Source organism: Sebastes umbrosus, chromosome 15 (genome assembly GCF_015220745.1).
Source record: "Sebastes umbrosus isolate fSebUmb1 chromosome 15, fSebUmb1.pri, whole genome shotgun sequence".
NCBI classification, from domain to species: domain Eukaryota; kingdom Metazoa; phylum Chordata; class Actinopteri; order Perciformes; family Sebastidae; genus Sebastes; species Sebastes umbrosus.
In genome coordinates, this window is record NC_051283.1 from 7,478,526 (window position 1) to 7,500,321 (window position 21,796).

At 40.2% G+C, this 21,796-nt stretch overlaps 1 protein-coding gene across 2 annotated transcripts in view; it reads right to left on the reverse strand.

The window, feature by feature from the left end:
* ctdp1 (CTD (carboxy-terminal domain, RNA polymerase II, polypeptide A) phosphatase, subunit 1) overlaps nt 1–20,999 on the reverse strand; it is a 96,013-nt gene extending 75,014 nt beyond the window's left edge. The window contains exons 1-8 of one of the 2 annotated variants that reach the window (XM_037794382.1): nt 20,330–20,999; nt 16,955–17,038; nt 16,024–16,117; nt 14,858–14,986; nt 14,049–14,199; nt 12,383–12,473; nt 11,647–11,813; nt 5,896–6,921 (exon numbers count right to left, since the gene is read on the reverse strand). In XM_037794382.1, the coding sequence (XP_037650310.1) occupies nt 5,896–6,921; nt 11,647–11,813; nt 12,383–12,473; nt 14,049–14,199; nt 14,858–14,986; nt 16,024–16,117; nt 16,955–17,038; nt 20,330–20,640 (2,053 nt within the window). In that variant the 5' untranslated portion in view covers nt 20,641–20,999. Of the gene's footprint in view, nt 1–5,895; nt 6,925–11,646; nt 11,814–12,382; nt 12,474–14,048; nt 14,200–14,857; nt 14,987–16,023; nt 16,118–16,954; nt 17,039–20,329 lie in introns of both variants that reach the window. The other variant, XM_037794381.1, reaches the window with a different exon arrangement.
* Nucleotides 21,000–21,796: the final 797 nt, after the last annotated feature.

Below are 21,796 nucleotides of genomic sequence, written 5' to 3' on the forward strand. Positions count from 1 at the left end.
ATGCTATAAATAGACAAGTTTATAATTGTAGCAATTATAAACTGAAAGTAAAAGTGTCTGCTCCATACGGAGTCTCAGCACAGAGTAGCAAGAGTCAGATTTCACACACGGGACAAGAGAGAGTTGACAGATGATGGTGGAGGATTTGGTGTCCAAGTGAAAAGCAAAAGGCCTATCTAAATATTTCAGATTTAAACCCAATGCTTATAGGAAACCATAACGTTAACGAGGCAATCTGTAAACTTTTGGTATGAAGCTGTGCGGAGGACGGAGCGGTCACAGCGGCGCCAGATGGAAACCTGCGGCACCGCAGCGAAAGCTCGACCCGAGAGGCCAGACACAGCCATCCAACGTTAAAGATCAAAGTAAGCCATCTACATATATTGAGCATCTTATCTTGTAAAATGTCCGGTGTAATCGGTAACAACAGTGTTGTCACAAGTTGGGAAAATGTCCTCACCTTGACATCCCTACTGATTATCACAAACCGATCAAAGGGATGTTCTCTATAGTAATTTTCATTCACTTTGGCAGCAAAGCACAGCAATAAATTGTTCTCCATTTTCCATTATGATTTAAATTTGCTAAAAGAAAATAAACATTATTCAGTTGAACCCTGATGCATGCTCACCAGGATACAGAGCAACAAGGTTAGAGCCTACAGCCATGCTAGTGGCTCTGTGAGGCAGCAGCAAACGCCAATGTGAGCATAGCAACATACTCACAATGACAATGCTAACAGATGATTGGCAGGTAATGTTTGCCATGTTCACCGTCTTAGTTGAGCATGTTGACATGCTAATATTTTTTAATCACACATAGTTCACTTTGGTCTATAGACCCTAGGATTATTGGTTTGTGCCACCTCTGTATTCGTTTTGGTGAATACAGAGGATAAGCTAGTCAGGCCCTTTGTTTGCATTTTTGTTTTTAGACGTACTGCAGGAATTAGTCAGGCCTGGTTTTGTTATATTGATTTCTATTTGTTTGGCACGACCACTTTGTCCCATCCTCCCCCACATCTTGAGAACCTTGTTTGCGAGTACCTGAGTTGAAAATAAAAAACACATTCGTTTTTCACTTCTACTCTGACTCCTTCAAATGCTTTGGTTGTCATTATCGTCTCCGTCTTTCCCATAGCCTTAAAAAGGCGACGTAACAGCGCCAACGGACAAAATACACAAAAAAAGTACATAATCTAACGGCGATACATAGAATAGTTGAGATATTTCAGCCCGACAGACAACATCTATAGAGTCATTCAGCTAGCGTGGGTACAAAATTGCAACAAAAGAAAGTGCTTTATCAATCAAAAAAGTAAAAGGACATCATTTCTATCATCAGGGCAGTGGTTTATAAAACATTGATTTTATTTTTGTGTGTCTATCTAAGTTTGTGTGTTGGGAATCATGCAGGACATGAAGAGACGAGATGGAGTTTCAAGAGGCAGGCAGAAATCCTTCAATGCAGCTTTTGGGTTACAGCTGTATTCCGTGTAATAACGTAATAGCACACAGTTTTAATTTTTATAAATGAAGTGTAAATAAGAGAAAGACAAACAGGAGTAAGTAACAGTAACTTTTTTTTGGCTGCCCTCTTATGATAATTCTGCACTTAATAGGTTCAAATGTGTCCGCAAAAGAAGAAGAAAGAATCCCACTAAAATTCGAGTCGGGCTGCTTTTAAAAAGCCATATTACATCTGTAACCACCCACTGAATGAATACCGTGTGAAATATAATAGTAAAGAAAACATATAACCCTGTGAATTGTTGTGAAATGTCGCTGTCAAATGTGCTGTTCTGATAACACAATGGGCATTTCCAGCAGCTCTTTCCAGACTGAAGTGACCTACTGCTCATGCTGCTCTAGTTCCATCTTGGGCTGATTTTTCTCTCCTTCTGATGTACAAAAGATGAGTGATTGCCAAGAGCTGCTCACAGCGGGGCTGGCTCCCACGGCAACGGTGCCACTTCCTGTGTTTGTTTTCAGAAGGTAAACTGGATTGGTAGCAATACGGGCGTGAATCCGCTTTTGGTAATCTTCAGATAGAATAGCATTCTCTAAGCAGGGTAAAAGCTGCTTTGGCATTTTCGGTGTTTGTTGTATTGTTTGTATCTTGTGAACCAGAATATGGATGTATATAAACAGTAAAGATGACAGTAATGTACTTAAAGGGCAGGTTCATGATTTATCTATTTACTTTTTTTAGGTTTTTATATCATTCTGTAGTGGTGTTCCTTATGTATTCAAATCTGAATATTCAAATTTGGTCTAAGTATAGATGTTTTAGTATTAAAATGCTATTTTCCCAAGCCCATCTAAAACTTTTTTCCACGTGACCTGACGTCAGTTTCTGCATGATGACACTGCTATATATACACAGTATATATATACAGCCTTATAGTCAGTGTATTAACGTTATGTACAGTAACTTAGATGGCGGTCTGCACGATCCCAGTTTGGAGAAGCAGACAGGAGTACCGGCACGGACGCTAAGCAATATACTGCTGTGTGGATGACGCGTTAGTTTGTGTCCGAAAGTCACACAACAACCCAAACAAACTAACTGATCGATGCAGCGGTAGACCAGCAACTCCTGTGTTCTGTGAGGTAAAATTACTGTTTTTGTGAATGCAGTCTGGTGGCTTTGAAAACAGTGATACAACGGCTTCAGTTCCCTGTCTGAAAGGTCTGTCTGATGGTGAGGTAAAGCAGTGAAAATATTCTAAATATAGCGTATACTTAAACTGATATTGATTTTTTTTTTAGGTGGCTAAAATAAGTTTTTCTGCTGCTCCCGTCCGCAGCCGCTTTACCTCGCCGTTAGACAGCGCTTTCCGACAGGTAACTGAAGTCGTTATATTGCTCTTTTCAAAGCCACCAGACTCCACTCACAAAAACATAAATTTGACCTTGCAGAACGTGGGAGTATACGTACAACCCCACTTCAAAAAAATCCAAACTAACCCTTTCAGTTATTTCCAAACTTGGCACGACTAACGTTGACTCAGCTAGTGCCAGCATTCACAGTGATCATTACCTCATTGATTCATTCACTGTGGTAACCTACGTCAATGCTTTTTGCAACGGCTGAGTGGGCGTTTCTGTTTGAAAAAAAACAAAACAGAACAGAACGCAGATGGACCTGCCCTTTAAAAAACAACTGGCCGGATCAACACTGCAAAAACAAGACATTTCGCAACCAACAGTTTTCCACATGATGGGATGGGCCATCAAGGCAGTACATTCAGCCTCAGCATCATCTTGGTCTTACAAGTGGAAAACCAGCCTCCATTGAATACATTTCTCACCAGCTTTTTGATTTGACGTCCTTACCCATTTGGGGGGAAAAACAAAACAAACAGCCTCCAGCGTTCACTAATGTCAGAAGGCAGCGAACTGTGTCAATCAAGTGGGCCAACAGAGAAGGAGCAGTCTCAAGGAACTAGGCGGAAATCAATTTTAGACATTATTATTTAAAGCTGCATCAATACATTTTTGGCCACCAGTGTGCAGGAGAACTTCAAAACAAGCCGACAGGTATCTGGACCTCTGTGCTCCTTACCTGACACAACAATGTGATCTCAGCTTTACACGCAAAACATGCCAACTGTGTTCACATCCAGTGATAATCCTAAAGATTTTCATGAAAACAAACCCCATTTTTGATCCTACTTATGTTCTGCATTTTTTCTGCAATAGCCATTCAATGTATTTATATGCTGCAACTAATCCTCCACCTGTGGAACAAACTTCCTGAATACCTGAGGTTTCCTGAAACTGAAAATCAGGGCTTCAAACGTTATTGTTTGCTGTGGCTTTCCAATAAACTAGACACATAACTTATTCTTAATCTGTAACTATTTATTTGCTTGCTTTTGCTTTTTAAAAATGCAAATTCTTTCTAATTTTTTTACAACTTATTTGCTTGTCTTCACTTTCTTTTCATTGTTTAAGTGCAATTTTAATGTTTTCTTAAAGTTATGTTTAATAATTTATTGTCTCGTGTATTTGTATGACCCTGTAAAGCACTTTGAATTGCCTCGTCTCTGAATGGTGCTCTAAAAATTAAATTACCTTGCCTTGCCTTAACAGCAGTTTTTATTATGGCGGAGTCTGCCATTCCTGCACTGGATTCAGGTTACCTACATACTCGCGAGGGATTCACAGGGAACGATGCAAACATATAATGTAACTACAACTTTATCTCACTGATATCAGCGCTCTCTTTATACTACAGTGCCAGAGCTGTATTAATTTACTGCTAATGCAAACTAAACATTTCCGACTGCTGCTGCTTCAGAGGTGCCACCGAGGTCTCTACAGTTAACCAGAGCTCATCACACTGGAATGGATGACCTCTGAGACACATTAACTATGATGACAGTGTATTCAATCTCAATTATCTCTGCTCAGTCTTTCGGTCACGTTTTGACAAGGGCTCAGACACACAAATCTGCCAATATGTCAGTAAGCATGGCATTTAAACGAGCTTTGCGTGACCCTTCTTGAATGCTAGCCTCATTAGCAAATCATGACTTGCACCAATTACAAAAGGTTCCAGCTCGCTACTAGCTACTAAAAATACCTCGCCTATATTCAGTAAAAAGGAACAAAATGAAAATACGCAGGTCAGAAGACGTACTAAAGGTTATTCTAAATATCAGCTTCAGACTTCAAAATCCAGAATGACACAGACTCTAAAAAGGACAAATTTAAAAGAATAATACCATGAAAACTTTAGAAAGATTTCACTGACTACGTTTACATGCACACTAATATTCCACCATTCTTCAGAATATGACAATATTTTTAATTTGATATGGGCCATGTAAACAGCATATTCTGTTAGGATATTCGGAATTAAACCTTTTTCAGATTAAGACATTTGTGGAATGCTGATGTTATTCTGGTTTTAGGAACATTCTTTGGACATGTATACAGCGCTTTCAGAATATGCATCACAATTGGGGTTTTTATGGCAAATCAAGCGCTTCCTAAATTAACAACCAGCCACCAGGGGGTGATCGAGATGTTTTGGCTTCACTTTTTTTGGGAGTGGTCATTCCTGAATGTTGCGGCTGCAGTCCAGATTAGAAGAGTACTATATTGTATAATATTGATTTTAACAGAGAGTAGACAGGCAAAACGAAAATGCACCGAATTTAGGTGAAGATGAACCTTATTTAAGTCTGATTTTGATGCAAAAATTGTTTAAGTAGCAGGAATGTAGCACAATGTGAAAGCGAGTGCTCTGTTGATTTAATTTTGGGTAAAAAGTTTTGGTGCATTTTTATTTTGCTTCTAGGAGATGCACTGTGAATAAGGACCAGTCTTATTTTAAGGCAAAGATTTGTACATTAGTGAAGAGAAAGCAGTGCTCTGTTTATCTAAATGTGAAAGAATTTTCTCCCAAAAATCAATGAATAATCGTGATAATTGTGATTATCATTTTGGCCATAATGGTGCAGCCGACTGAACCAGCCGACAGTTTGCAGAGATGCATGCCCAAAAGAAAAGCCCACATTTCTGGTCAGAAGGAGAAACACACCTACTTTTAAACATTATGAAAAACTTGGACATCATCAGATTTTTGGATAAGCGCAAATATCACAACACCGCCCTTTTCAAGAAGGTGGTTGAAGGAACGAAAGAGGGAGGCCGTGTTCGCACGGTCGAGCGATTCCACCACCGTTTACGTTAATCGGAGTATGCACAGCTGCATGTAAACGGGAGTATTAGTGGAATATTAATTTTCATGTAAACAGCTTAGTAGGAATATTGTCTTTTTTGGAATAAGGGCAAAAATCTGAATATTTTGTGCACCTAAATGTAGTCATTTCATATTTACTACAGTATGCTTGTTCAACAGCATACATACATTTCTACGTACCAGCTCTTGCTGCGATGAGATGCGTTGTCCGACTGGGATCTTGGGAGCCAAGAACCAGATTCTTGCCGATCTTGGCCCCCAGTGCTTTGGCATGGTAGAACTCTCGGGTCCTCTCCATGGGGTAGTTGGTCGGGTACAGCCCACTGAACACGACCGTCGTGCCTTCCAGTGTCTTGCTTTTCAGCTCCGGGGCAATCTTCCGCATGTCCGGCATCTCAGAGGCCTCCTTACTCAGATGGGCCTCGTATCGCGCGTAGTACTCCGCGTGGATCCTTTCCAACACCTCCTCAAGGTAGATCAGGTGATCGTCCTGGTCGATGTCAGCTTCATCCTCCTCCTCCTCCTCATCCTCCATACTCTGGTCCAGCAGCTCCTCCCCCATGGTGACCCCAGATTGTTCACTATTCTGGGACTCCGTTTCTGGCTCTCTCCTATCTGAGCAGCCGTTTCCCAGTTCAGGGTCTGGGAGAAGAACTCCTGAAGGTTCTGCTGCGTCGGAGCTGGTTTCTTTACTGTCCCCTTCCTTAACCCCATCGCCATCCCCAAGCTCTTGCGTGACTCCTTCCTGCCCAGATTTCTTGGCTTCACTATCACTCTCTGATGAGGGAGGCTTGTCTGTAATGGAATCATTGTCACTGTCACTGGAAAGGTCAAAGTCCAAGTTATTGGACTCGTGGCTCGGTGCTGATGAGTTCGCACTATCCTGTGCTTCCCGTGTCACAAGTGTCCTGTTGCTATCATCTTCCTTAACGTTTGTTCTGTCACCCACCTGAGTTTCCTTCGACCCCGCCCCAGACTCCGCCCCAGCCTCTGACCCTTTATCCTGTCCCGTTTCATCCTCCACAACCCCTGTGGGATGTGTCCGTTCATTTGTTGGTACTCCCTGAGATGACTGAGATGTTGTGGACTCGTCCTTTCCAGAAATGTTGTGGTCTTTCGCCTTTTTTCTGGGGCCGTTGTTTTGCTCGTCGGCACCGAGCGTCCCCGCTGGTTCTGTGCTCTCTGCTGGTCGACTTGACGGGCCTCCTGCTGGAACAAGACAAAGCGATCACACAGCAGTCAAGGACACACAATCAATAGGTGAGGAAACACTAAGAACAGCTACAGATTAAAGGATTCTGGTGTCAATGAGGCCAATTTACATCAGATTTCCCCCATCCTGACAACTATGGACTGTTGAATATTAGATAAATAACTATGAAATAAATAATGCAAGGCTTTCCTCGACCAAAGAAATTCTTAGTCGACAAACATTCATACGATTTTGTCGACTAATCGATAGTTGATTTAATCGACAGATCTGTAAGACTGAGTTTCTCCACAAAGAGTCACACAAAAACATCACTTTAAATCTTGTGTTTACCAGAGATGGGCTCATAGGTCACTTAGAAATAAGTAATTCAGCATGAAAAAAAAAGTATAGAAAATGACTAAAGAAATCTTCATTGACAAAGACCAAAATGACTGATTAGTCGACTAAGAGGCAGCAGCCCTAAAATAATCACATGAACAATTGTGGAAATGAAACAATCATTTGTTAAGTATTTCAAGAAATTAGTAAAACTCAATTCATTATTATAAAATGCCATTTCATCCTTATCTATTTCATAGTAATAGTTTCCACTTTTTAATTCATAAAGTCACTTTTATATAAAATAATGTCACGCCTCTCAGCCAATCACATCTCCCCGCCCTCTTAAGTTCAACAACCGCTACCAGAATTATCTATCTAGCTTCTGTTGTAGATAAACACAGTACACAGACACAGAAACAGTTATACTTTTGACTTCTCTCATAACCTTTTACTACATTTTGACAGTTTCTGGACTCCATACTTACAAATAAGGCTAGGCGATAATTCAATATGATAATTTATCATCTATTTATCATCTATTTATCATCACCCAAATTTCTAGTTAGAACATCTCAGAAAAAAAAGGTTCTTTTAAATGATGTATCATGATGTGTGCAACACCGTTTAGTTGAGATTTCACGCACTACTTGACACCATATGACCTCTCTAGCAGTGACGGTTCTGTCCCTTTTTCACCATGTACTTAGTTAGCATTAATGCATTCTGGAGGGTCTGTGACCCGGTGATTATAAACCTCTTAGTAATAACCTCCCTAACATTTCACACCAGTGCAGATTCTACTCAGGGGATAACCCAGATTTGAGGCTGCTGTGTTGGCAGACAACTCTTGCTGTAGAATCTCCCTCTGAGGCGAATCAGAGTCCTCGGAGTACACTGAGTCACTCCAGTTCAAGTGACTCTATTTGAGCGTGAAAATAAAATTCTCAAGTGACAACCTGTCAACAACAAGACAGCGGTGCTGATACTGAGACTGTCAGACTGACTGTTGACAAATAAGAATTATGGTTTTTGGAGGCAAAGTATCCTCTCATTTCTGAATGAGATAGAACGATGTACTGTTAACTCTGCGTAACATCAGTGATGATGAAGTGCAGTGTACTGTATCACTTGGAACCGCAGGGCTGGATGGAGAGTAGAGGGCAGCTAAATAATGTGAGGAGGCAGGGCACACGAGAGCAGGCCCGGGCCAGTGGCCACCAGCCTTCAGAGTACCAATGCAACAAATTAGACTGTGGGCAAAACCTTTCAACAGTGTTTAATACATCCTCAAAGGCAAAGCAAAGCGTTTTTAGATTGCTGTGTGCAGCATCTCAATATCAAGAGTTGCTGACAATCTACAGGACAGTGACTACTGCTGGCTGATAAATCCTATTTTCATCATTTTTCCTCATCACAACATGAACATGCGCGGTAGACACATCACAAATGACCTGAAACGCAAAATAAATAAGAATTCATTTTATTTAGGGAAGGTTACCGAAAACCGGTATTAAACAGGACCCAAGGCTTAAGACAGCGAAGTGAAGAACTGTTACTCGAGTTGACGACAACTTAGCTCGTTACTGTAAGTAAGTGCAAAAAAATCTTCGCAAGTTTAAAACCAATAATTTATCAATGCATCTGTTCACATGATGTGAACATGTAGAAAAGCGATATTTGAATCTGCTCACAACCAGACTGACATAAGTATAGCTAATATGCACACTTTAATATTTGTTTATTTATCGCAAGCCATATCATCATCGCAACATTTAACAATGTTATCACGCATCGCAGATTTTGCTCATATCGTGCAGGCCCAACAGTGTATTTATTGATACAGTGTAATATTTCACATCACATAATGATTCAGATGGTGATGATCACAAGCCAAATATGTCCCCTCTGTAGTCAAAAAGATATTGGCAAATGTATAGGCATGTTTTTAAGTGTGCTTAAAGCTGCACAAATCAATATTTGTATATTAATGAGTCAAATTATGACCCGACTCAGCGGTTCCCCGCATCTCTACGAAGCGTTTTAGTACCTTTCAGCTTGTTTTTTTATAATGTATTTGTTTTAGGAATACAATTGCAACTATGAATTGTATTAAAAACTACAAAATATAAAAAACACAGTAGCCACCATCAAGAGAATTGCTGACTTGGTCAAATCCTTTATGTAAATGTGTGCATGTTGTTCATGTGATAGAGATCATTAGATCATGTCTACATAAACTATTTATCTTCCAAAGCAGCAAGAGAGCTGCTTCAGGGAAAGAGATTGTATTTGCATTGGACCACATCTGCTTTGGGCAAACTGTAGCTTGTGTTTTAACCACATAACAAACTCTCTATTCTTTTTCCAATGTATCAGCAATATGAGGGCCGTTGCTGAGCCTGGCAGCTGTTGTAACATGGGATCAGTACAAACCACCAGTTCTCACTAATTGATGAGACAGCCTGAGAGTGGGTGTAAATGGGGGGGGGGGGTTCTACAAAAGTCCCCAAGGAGGCACACTGGTTGGCTCCAAGCAGCTTGTTTCCTGCTATGATGATGATGAAGAGAATAACACTGAGTTCACCGCAGAGGGACCTACGGAGGTGAAAGTATCGGAGCCATTCAAGACGGTCTATCCTTGTTCATTGACAGGTACGTTTTGATTCATGATGAGGTTGCTGGACAGATGAATACTCAGGATGCTGGCTGCACATGAATGCAGTGTTGATGCCTTTTTATTGTCCGTGTCCAGCCTGAGTGACTCTCTATGATAAATGATGTGACCAAGTCTGTTAATATAAATGATAACAGTATTTGATTAAGTGCTAGGATTATCTTGTATTTCTCTTTGCAGGTTAGTATGACAGGTAAGTATAAGGGGGATTGGGTTTACAGATTATATTATGTTAAGTGAGATAACTATTTGCAGGGTTGGTGCATCTTTCATGCTTTTTTTTTTAGATATGTTTTTATTATTTTTGATATTAATAAAAGATATTTGTCCAATATCTATACATATTTCAATACAAAAATGACTGCAAAGTCACATATAAAATAATCAAACTAACTGTGTTCCGCTGTTTTTCATTACATTAAACAAAATTCTTAACACAAATAAAACAACATTTGTACAACAGAACCGTGTGAAGTGATAATACAGTTTCACAGGTCATCACACTTGCTGCTCGTGAAACTGAGGAATAAAGTCACACTCCCACATGCGCAAAAGCAAGGGAGTGACCATCGCCTTCTGAGGTGATATTCGCCTGAAAGTTCACCACCTGACAAGTATTTCCATGATTGCAATGGATGACAAGTTGTTCCGTGATTGCAATGGATGTCGAGGAGGCTAAGAACCACCCATCATGGGGGAGGAGGGTGGTTTACTTCTGGTCACATTTCTTCCTGCAGCTCTCACACCCACAGGCTGCAGATTCACCAAAGTTATAGTAGCTAATGGCAAATATACTTCTTTTCCTCCTCCTACTGTGAATTTATTCGGATGTTCAGATTCGCTCAAATATCAAACGTATTTGAAAAGAAACTTGTGTGCTTCTCGCTGAGAAGATGTAGTATTAGCTCTAAGCTATTTAGCCAAACCTCACAGCTGCTGTCTTTGCTGGCACAAAGACTGACATTCAGTTAGAACTGCGTCATAGGTGTCTGGTTATGCTATCCAGTTAGTTAATCAACTCAACTGCCAGCCAATCAGAATAGAGAATTCTTGGTGGCCAAACAATATAACTCACAAGACCTCAGACATTCAACTGACAGACAAAAAAATACTATGTAATATTTGTACAAAATATCTACAGATTATATATTTTGTACATAAATAAATGTACGAAAGAAATCATATGTCTGGTGTCATGCGTATATGTTGGTAATATTCCCTCATTACTGGTAGATAGCATTAATAAGGATACTATTCAACACTAGAGCAAATATCTGAAATCTAAGTGGGACTTAAATTATGAGTGTCTTCCAAATCAAATGTTTGACAGCACTGAGACAATAAACAAGTCCCTGATGCATCACCAATTAAAATTTCATAAAATTACATTGAATTTTTTCCAAATAGTTTACACAGAATTGGTCCTCCTATTGCAATTCATTGGGTGTCAGAGCTGAGGGTCAGTGAGATACAGTACAGTAAACTCTGTGCCTCTTTTACCCGCTATGTCCTGGACTGTGCAACATTCAGCATCTCTATGAACCTATAAGATCAGCGAAGCCACTGGACTGGCTTGCTTGTTAACTTCAGCTGAAAGTGCCTCTGACAGGGGAATGTGCACAGTACTGGAAACTACTCACTGGACAGTGTTGCATAAACTGTCAGCAACTTTTGTCTTTCAACGATTGCATCATGCTGTCAAAGATGTGCGGGGGCGCTGTACCTTTCTTTGCCATCTGAGCTTCCCGTGATCCAGGGGGAGCGTTGATGTCCCCCGTGCCCTGGAAGTAGATGTATTTCTTCACAGTGATGAGGTTAGGTGCAAACTTCCACACGTCCTCTCGGTCGTCGATTATGGAGACCATCGAGTCGCCACAGGGGAAAAGATTCCTGTCAGGAGAACCACAAGACACTAGCAAAAACTGCTGAGCTGTTTGACAGATGTCCAAACTTTCCCCAGATAAACACTGTGAGGCTGTTATTTATCTCTCTTTAGCTGTAGTAGTGTTGCAGTGACAGATTGCGTGTTTTGCTATGAATCAAAATAAGGGGCACTTCAACGTCTTACATCATCCTTCCAACTTTTTTTGTATTTGCAAGGAGATGTCGCCGACAACCATTCATCAGTGACACTGAGAGAATAATAGATATCTACTCTTTGTGCTCGTCTGCATTCACTGTCAATAAAAGACAGATTGTCCGTACGAACGGTTACAGAAGCTCAGAAAACGATTTGGATGAATTCACTGCTGCCAACAAGCAGTGTGGATCATACGTTTAAACCCATCAACTGTCCCCCATCGATACCTTGTAAGAAAAGTTACATCTACACAAAAAAAGGAAGTTGTCTCTTTTTGCTTTAAAACCCAAACAGAGTAAAATAACGTCCAGAGAGTGGACAGGTGCCGGGTCACCACAGATGACAAATCCATTTAGATGTCATAGGAGGCAATTCCCACCTAAGATTCCCCGTCTTGGAGAAAGGGTCGATGCATTCATCTCTGGAAAGAATCCGATGAGAGAAAAGCTTCTTTTCAGGATCCAGAAAGCCTAAAAGAAAGGAAGATTAAAGAGTGATATGAAGGCAAAAAAAGGACGCATATTTGAATGCCAATTCAGCTGTAAATCATAAACTTCCTCTCCAAGGTCACAGTAGGTATTTTACGTATGCTGAAGCACTTGCAACAAAATATGCTGTTTTATTTATACGACACATTAAAGCTACTATGAGGAACTTTTTTGTGTTGATTTTGGCGGTCCCTGTGGACAAACCTGTCCGAGCACCAGAGTCCCTTTAGAAAACCTCATTTCACTGCAGCGGGGTCTGACAATCTGCCCTGCGTAGTCCTGGTTCTGCCGTGCCTCCCTTTCCTCCAGCGGGCCCAGCAATACGGCCTGTGCCTCTAGCAGCGTGGTGTCGATGTTGGCTCTCAGCGGGGACCGGCGGAGCAGCGAGGCAAAGCTCTGCTCCTGGCCGGAGGAGGAGCTACGGCCAGGCGCTGTGCTCTCACTACGAGTCAAAGGCGGCAGCAAAGCCAAATTTGGACCTGTCCACGGTGGGGAGGAGGAGGCCAGGCTGGAGTCTGAGCTGAAGAAGTTTCTGGTGAACCTGCATGATTTTGTCTGATTTAAGGCAGAATCGGACCCAGTGGCACCGATGACAAGCCTTAAGAATAACCATTTATAAATAGCTAATCTTCTCACTGATGGTCTCGTTTACTTATTTAGGTCATAAAGAGGCATCAGTATTAAATTGAGACGGTTTCATAACCAGTTAAAAGTTCCTCAAAGTAACTTTAGCAAAACAATCCTCTTATAAAGAAAAAAAAGCCTTTCCTCCCATCTTAACCTTGCCACTACCTTTCCCACAGTATTTTCTCATAGAATCAAGTGTTAAATATTCTCAGGCTTTCTTGCTTTCCTGAGAATAAATACACAGATTGATTTAACCTTGGCTGGGGAAAGAGAGACCTACCCTGGCTGAACAAGACAGCCGGGCCAGAGTCTCCTTTAACCACAACAGAAGCTGTCAATAGCTGGAGCGCTGCTCTGAAACATGCAGACCTCCCTGCATCAGGACCAGTAGTGAAATCCAATTCAAAATGCATCAAACATTCATCATATGGAGGTAGAACAATACTGGACCGAGGCTGCTTTCGATTAAATACAGTAAGATGAAAGATTGCACCCTGAATACCAAAGAGACGGCATATAAACATACTACCTACACTTCAATATAACCCAGCCTTCAATCATAAAATGAAATATTTTCATCTAGAGGGAGCCAGTCAGCTACCGGCTGCTGCTAAAACTAGACTGGAATTGGACGGGTTGTCTAGTGTACCTGCAATTGTGCCAGGTAACCAGCCAAATGCGTAATGCAAAATATGAACTGGCTTAACATGCATTTTAAAATATAGCACATCTGCTGCTTGCAAATGACACATAGAGACATTAGAAGTGAGCCAGCATAACATCAGCTGGAACACAAAACATGAGCAGACACTTCCCTCTTATGGACACAAACAGGCAGTACAGGTAGTAGACCAAACTGTCTTTGCATACCGTTACAGTTTGATATCAATCACACTATGTGGATTAAAAAAGAGTAAAGAGTCTATTTACCAGCTATGGTGTGTGCATAAAGTCGGCTCCCGAATGTGAAGACGTGTAACTCATAGAGTTTGGCAATTTTCTCCAGGAACGCCTTGCAGTGTGGGCGTAGACGTGTGTGGAGCATTGGCTCTCCTCGGCCGAGCTGGAAGTGGAAAATGCCCTGGAGGAAATAACAAGAGTGTTAACAGTGATGACACAATCGGTTAAATGCACAGATTAGGTCTCGACATCTGCTCTTAAGAAAGATTTAGAATAAGAACTTCAGTTATACAATGACGAAAGGCTGAAAACTGTCAATACAATGCACTTTCAAGAAATTACAATTACAGCATGTTCTTAAAAACAGTCATTTCTATCGAGGCTTTGTCATTAGACTGGCAGACAGCCCTTACATCTAGCTCAGAAGAATAATTCTGAATCCAGCCACCACCTGTGCGACATAAACCCATACAGCTCTACTATGCTGGAGCAGAACTAGTTTGCCTGATGTGTTGTTCAACATTGCCGAAAACCAAAAGTGTTTATACTGTAGTTATGGTCACACTTTAGGTTCCTCTCAGGCAGGTTTTTTCATGACTATGTACAGTGTGGCCACACGTGTCAGTACAAGACAGATCTGTGCTACCTGAGGTTGAGCATTTATTCTTTATGCTTAAAATCAAGTTTCAGATGAGGCAATAAAGACGGAAGCATCAACGAAGAAAAACATAAAACTAAGTGCATTCAGAGGTCAAATATAAAACTTTGGTTGCAGACACAGAGGTTGCCTCTCCATCCCAGTGATGACGGTACAGAATAGTGACATGATGGAATAATACCTTGTTGGACATACGCTGGCAGTGCTGCTCGGTGGTGTGGATCAGCGTCTGGTCCAGATCCACCATCAGGACCAGCTTTTTGTTCCGGTGCAGTCTCTGCTGGTCTTCTCTGCCCAGCTGTTCTGCTTGCTGTTGGAGTGGATGAACATAATGAATGGAATATCAGAAAACCTGAGCAACCACCAGCTTCATGTTTGTTTAATGACCTCAGTGCTTTTTTCATATATAATTATTTATTAATAAAGAGTTCAAATATGGTTTTTGATTCTTTTAAGCTTTGTGATTAATCATTTTTTTTCCCCATTCGTGTGTCCTGGGAGGTGAGCTGCATGATATTGCCCTACAGGGTAGTAATACATTTATATTTAATTGGATTGGATTAAACTGAACTAGTCCTGGAATGCAACTTAGTATAGGGGTTAGGAAGATGCACTGGCTTTTGATTTTAGAGGCGGAAAAAGATCTTCCACATCCACCTTTGATATGGTAAAATGTTAATCCAGTGTTTGATTACATATTCACTGCATAATTTATACTGGTTGTCTATGGAAACCTAGACCTAAACAGACTTATGTTATTATCATTGTTTCAGCTGAGAGTTGATGATGAAGATTATGATGATATTACTTTAATGTCCAATCAAGTTTGAAATTTTTCTTGCATCTCAGCAGCTCTATTTGCAACATCAACACAGACAAAAAATTAAAGATGGGAAACAAGGATATATACATTTAACATAACATTACAATCACCGCAGACAATATATTCAAGACCCTTTAATTTACATTTGATTTGCGGATTAGGATTGAGTGGTGCACAAAGAAGTGCTTCAGTCTAACCCTATTGAATCATCGAACCCTGTATCTCCGATTTGATGGAAACAATTTGTATTCACTATTCAGGACATGATTAAGGTCAGAGACGATGTTGTTAGCCAGCCTGTGTTCTAAATACTTTAAGAAGCTTTTACACCCTGAAATTCTTGTTAAATTTTAAGATGCAAAATATCAGCGCAATTCAAAAACAGTCCATGTATAATATCTTGGATGGGGGCACGGTGCTTCCAATAGCAATGCACGGACAGAGATCATATAATGGCATGAATATGAAGTATATCTGCCCTACTAGCCCAGTAGTCTTCCATGTATCTCCATCACATGACTCACCTCTGAGCTGACCATCAGCTCAGGGACACTGTGCACCATGGAGACGGTTGCTGTGGAGATGGGAGTTTGCTGGTTCCCATTCGTGCTCTGCAGCCTGAGGAGGAAAAATAGAGTGGGAGTCATGCATTTTGTGTATCTCTTAAGTCCTTGAACATGCTGTGACTCAGAAGAATAGAAGCTTTCACAAACAACTTAGCAGCGGCTAGCAGAGAAAATACTCCAGGTAGCAAGTGATATGGCTGATTGTTGTTAGTTCTAAGCTACTTCAGACTGACCTTTCTTTGGTCTATCAATGCATAAAACATGTTATCAAATAGCATGCAAAATCATTCCCTGCTGTTTAATATGTCAGTGCCATTCTCATCATGTATCCTCACAATGCAACTTTACACCTTTAACAACAGCCACACTTTTAACTCACAATAATGACACACTGGCAAATTGTTTCTTTAAATCAATAAAATCAGCAATAAATGCAGCTTGTCTCTGATTCTACCTGACAGCTTTACATTTTACATCTTTATCTAACTGGCACCAGAGAGAGCGCAGAGTGTGAACGCTTGATTTATGACCTGAGTTGTTCTTAGCTCTCTCTGTCTGATCTCTGGTGCCACCTCATGGCGTCAAATAATAATAAAGAATCCACCACAAATACTTTGGGTCAGATATATTTAGTCAGTTTTAAAAGCAAATGAATACCACAACTTTAAGAAGATCAATTATTAATCAGCTTTAAATTGTTTCTTCTCTGAATGATGTTGAAACGTGTCAGACTGACACTTTGAAATTGTAAGCATTAACTTTTACATTCTTTTGGTAGGTATGTTTTGCAATCAGCTCAGTGCACTGTGTGAGCAGAACAAATCATATCATCCTAACAATGAACAGGAAAAAGGTATAAAAAAAAGTGACTGCGTTTGCATTTCCTTACTGAGTCAGGTCCTGGCCACATTCAGCACATAAACCCTTCATTACTATTGGATGGCTGCATTCTTCTATTCTGACGATGACACCCCTGAAAAAAAAGAAAACAAATGTTAGTGTAAATAAATACCTAGTTTTTGGTAAAACAGTAACATGGCATGTAAGACCTCAGTATAAATTAAAGGGATAGTTTGGGTGTTATATAATACAGTATAGTGTACACTTAAACAAAATGTTTTTCTTTTTTAGGTGAGCCTTTTTTTAAGTGGCTAAAATACTTTTTTCTGCCGTCCCTGTCCACAACACTATCGCTTTGCTCCGGTGTTGGTACTCCTGTCTGTTTCTCGATGCTGGGAGCACACAGACCGCTGTCTACTGTAATGCACCTACTATGGATAATAGGGCTGTCCCGAATACCATTTTTTTGACTTCGAAGCTTTAGTGAAAAATATTCAAAGGTATTCGAAGCTTCACAGAGCAGAGCAGCGCAGCGCTACAGGCTGACATGTTCTTCTGTCTGTCCGTCTCCATCTCCCCCGTTTCAGTGCCCAGGACCAACAACAAACAGCGACATCAGTCTGAGAATAACTAATAATAATTAATGTTGTATATGAATAATGTTGTGGGATTATTCCTTATTTCATGGGCTATTTTGGGATCTTTACATTATTATTACATACTCATATATATTAGGGGTGTAAGAAAATATTAAAAAAAATCGAATATCGCGAGATTATGTTTTGTGATACTGTATCGATTGTCAAAAACACTACTGATTTTTAATTAATACTTTACATGAAAAGACTAACTCAGTCAATACTTTATTTCATTCGCAAAGAGATGTGCCCTCTCAGTGTATGCGCCCTCTAGAAGTAGTGTTATGATGTTGGATGTTACAGGGACTGCGATACATGCAAAAGCAGATCCCACTGTTCTGATTGCTTAAAAAAAATTAACTTTTTTCCTCATATATATATATATATATATATATATTAAAAAGGAAGCATTCAAATACTGATTTGAAAGATGAATACCATGGTAATGGTCGAAGCTTCAAAGCATTCGGGTCAGGCCTAAGGATAAGTACCTCGTTCAACCCCACTTCAAAACACCAAAAACTGTCCCTTTAAGTTTATTAGATGTTACATGTTGTAGTACTTGTACCTCACATAAGCTGTGTGCCTCAAAAGTATGTTAGTGATTTGCTTGACTAAACTAAACAACGTGTCTGTATTTTAAAATAACGAATAGTTGCTTTGCTTTGTAATTAAGACACCACAGTTACCGTTGTCTTAAAGCATTACAAATAACTAACCATTTGTTATTCTGTGTAATTACTTTGTTGCTTCCCTTATGCAAATCTCCTCCTTCTGCTGCTGCAGACCAAAGTATCTCTGTTCCACCTGATTGTTAAAAAACAGTCACTTTTGATACTGTTTTGATATTATTTCACACTGAGGGGTACTTGACTGTCACAAAAAGCAGCATGGCTGCATGAGTTTATAAGGAGCACTTGAAGGCAACACAACTTCTTCTCGCACAGTCGTTTTGTACCAGAGATGTAAATGATTGATATCAGAGGAATGTTTAAAAAGATGTGCTAAGATGCTGCTGGAAAAATACATTTTATGTTTTATGTATTCAGTGGGACAACAGGAGCAGCAGTCCTGTACCTGTCAACCTACACTGCTTGTACACATTTCATGCACGCGGTTACGTCAAGGCAAACAAAACGACACCACGCTTCACGTGGTTGTGCCTTCAAAATAAAAGTGTTCTGCCTGTAAACATGATTGCAAGTACATCGAGAATTGATTTCAAAATACTCCTGCAGGTTTACAAAGCACTAAACGGTTTAGGGCCAAAATACATTTCTGATCTTCTGCTATGTTATGAACCATCCAGACCTCTCAGGTCATCTGGATCAGGTCTGCTTAGTGTCCCCAGAGTCACAACTAAACATGCAGAAGCAGCAGAGTTCAGTTTGTATGCACCAAATATCTGGAACAAGCTCCCAGAAACCTGCAGGACCGCTCCAACTCTGACTTAATTTAAAACAAAGCTTAAAACTTTCCTGTTTGCTGCTGCCTTTAATTAAACCAGATAATGATCTTATACTGCACTAGAGCTTTTACTCTTGTGTGTTATACTCTATTTTAGTTTCGATCCTAGCTTTTTATTTTCTAGCTTGTTTTTATTTTCTAATCTTTAATGTTTTTATAACTGTTTTAATTATGTCTTAATGTTCTTTTGCACTTTGTCGCAATGTTCTTGAATGTTTATGTAAAGCACTTTGAATTGCCCTGTTGCTGAAATGTGCTATCCAAATAAAGCTGCCTTGCCTTGCCTTACACAGACACAGAAATAATACATAGGGACAAGGACAATAAAGTTGGACAAATAAAGGTAAGGAATAGACAGGACTGGTATGTACACAAGTAGTGACAAAATATGTGAATATAAATATTTTAAAATATATATATAGAAAGCACCAATTATCAACAATAAAATAAGAATAAAATGTCAAGTGTTCTGGAAGTTGTAAACAATACAATAAGTTTCAAGTGAGTTACAGTTAGCCTCTATCAGTAAAAAAAAAAACACAGTTCTCTAATCTGTAATGTTTCTAATGTTTTTATATCTGTTTTAATTATGTCTTAATGTCCTTTTGCACTCTGTCGCAATGTTCATGTAAAGCACTTTGAATTGCCCTGTTGCTGAAACGTGCTCCACAGATAAAGCTGCCTTGCCTTACATCAAACTGACCATTAAGAAAGCATGTGGTGTTTGCTAAAATACTACTTATACTTGGTTTTATTCACTCTTATTTTGAAAGTTCATTACAAACGTCTGCTTGTTTATGTTGACTGACTTGACGCTGGTGGCACGAGCTGTGAGTGTTGCTACCAACATGCACGCGGTTACGTCAAGGCAAACTTAAAACGACACAGCGCCTCGTGGTTCTGCCTTCAAAATAAAAGTGTTCTGCCTGTAAACACGATTGCAAGTACCTCAAACTGACAAGTATAATGCATGTGGTGTTTGCTAAAATCCTGCTTACACTTAGTTTTCATTCCCATTCGAATTGCAACGACTGAAAACGTTCAGAAACAAACTATGTAAAATAATACACTATTATTTTGAAAGTTCAGTCCAAACGTCTGCTGTTGAGTGTTGAGCGCGGCTAGCAAACAAGCTAACGTTACTTAGCAGTTATAGCACTGTTAGCTCGTTAGCTAGCTAACGTCAGACCGCGGGAGGAAGTCAGTAACCGGCAGAGCGGAGACTAAACCACCGCTGACAGGCTGCCTGGAGCCGCTCCAGCTCACAACACAGCTCAGCACACATCAGCTAGCTGTAGCAGACAGACTGCCTGACTCACCCGGGAGGTATGACTTGTCCAGGTTGACAGCAGAGCTCCTTGATGACTCCGGCTCGGTCCGACTTCACCTTCCTCTCCGGTAGCCTGGGCACCTCTACAGCCCCCTTCACCTGAGGTGTGATGGGAGCGCACAGAGCCAGCACGGAGTCCACGTTTACTAGAGACCCGGGTTTCACTTTCCACTCCAGGAGCCGGAGAGGGAGAGCCGCGGCGGGCCAGCGGATATCTGCCACCTGCACCGCGGGGCCCTCCGCCGCTGCTCCACCGCCTCCTCCACCTCCACCAGAATCTGCAGCAGGAGGATCCTCCATCTATCTCAACCTGCTCACTCTCCACAAAAACAATAAATCCCTTTTAGTTTTCAACAACTGGTCCACTTAAAGCGTCTCGCGGTGCCCCGTGTATCATTAAAACCTGTTAAACCGTGAGCATCAGAGGAGAATTAAAACAAAATGTGCTGCGGATTTAAACCCAGTAGCTTCCAGTCAGCGTCGTTCGTCTCTTCCCGCCCGTAAACAGGAAAGCGCAACACTGCAGCGACACGGGGTCGCTACTGCATCCGGTACACCAGGCAGCAAGGTGTTTCAAAATAAAATACCTGAGGAAATACTATTTATTAATTTAATAGATAATAATAATATATTATGTATATACACACACACACACACACACACACGGTTAATCGCATGATTGTCCATAGTTAATTACGATTAATTGCAAAAAAATGATATGTTCAAAATAGATAGATAGATAGATAGATATGTACTAACTTTATTGATCATGAGGGAAATTCAAGTTTCCAGCATCACAGTTCCATAGTGCAAAACATTTTAGTAAAAAGGCAGTAAAGAAGTTAGTAGTGCAAAGTACAAAGTACAAAAAAATATACACCAGATATAAAAATACAAGGAGATGAAGAAAAGTGTTAAAACTGAATATAGTGCAGGGTAACAGTTGTGATACACGACTATTAAAAAAAATGAATATAGTGCTGAAAAAAACTGTTAAAAATGAGTATAGTGCCGCGTAACTCCAGTAGTTTAGTCTATGAAAGTGCACTGTGTGCATTATTATCCGTCCTCCTTTCTTAGGTTTTCTAGTTTCATATGATGCTGGTATCGTCAATCTAGCTACAACCTAAAAATTGTGTTAATGCGTTAAAGAAATTAGTGGCGTTAAAACGAATTTGCATTAACGCGTTAACATTGACATCCATTATATATACGATATATAATTGATTAATATAATTTTTTTTTAATTATATAATTATGTAGGATACGTATACAAACTGTTTTAAATCTATGAATTTATCTCATACCTGATCTCAAGTGTTTCTTTTTTTGTGTAAGTGTGCCAATGTTACAACCTTTCTTTTGAAGGCCAATCCACGTTTCCGGTTTTGTCCTGGCTAAATGTGGCTACGTTTCCTCTTGTACACTGACAGCAACGTACATGTGATGGGCACAT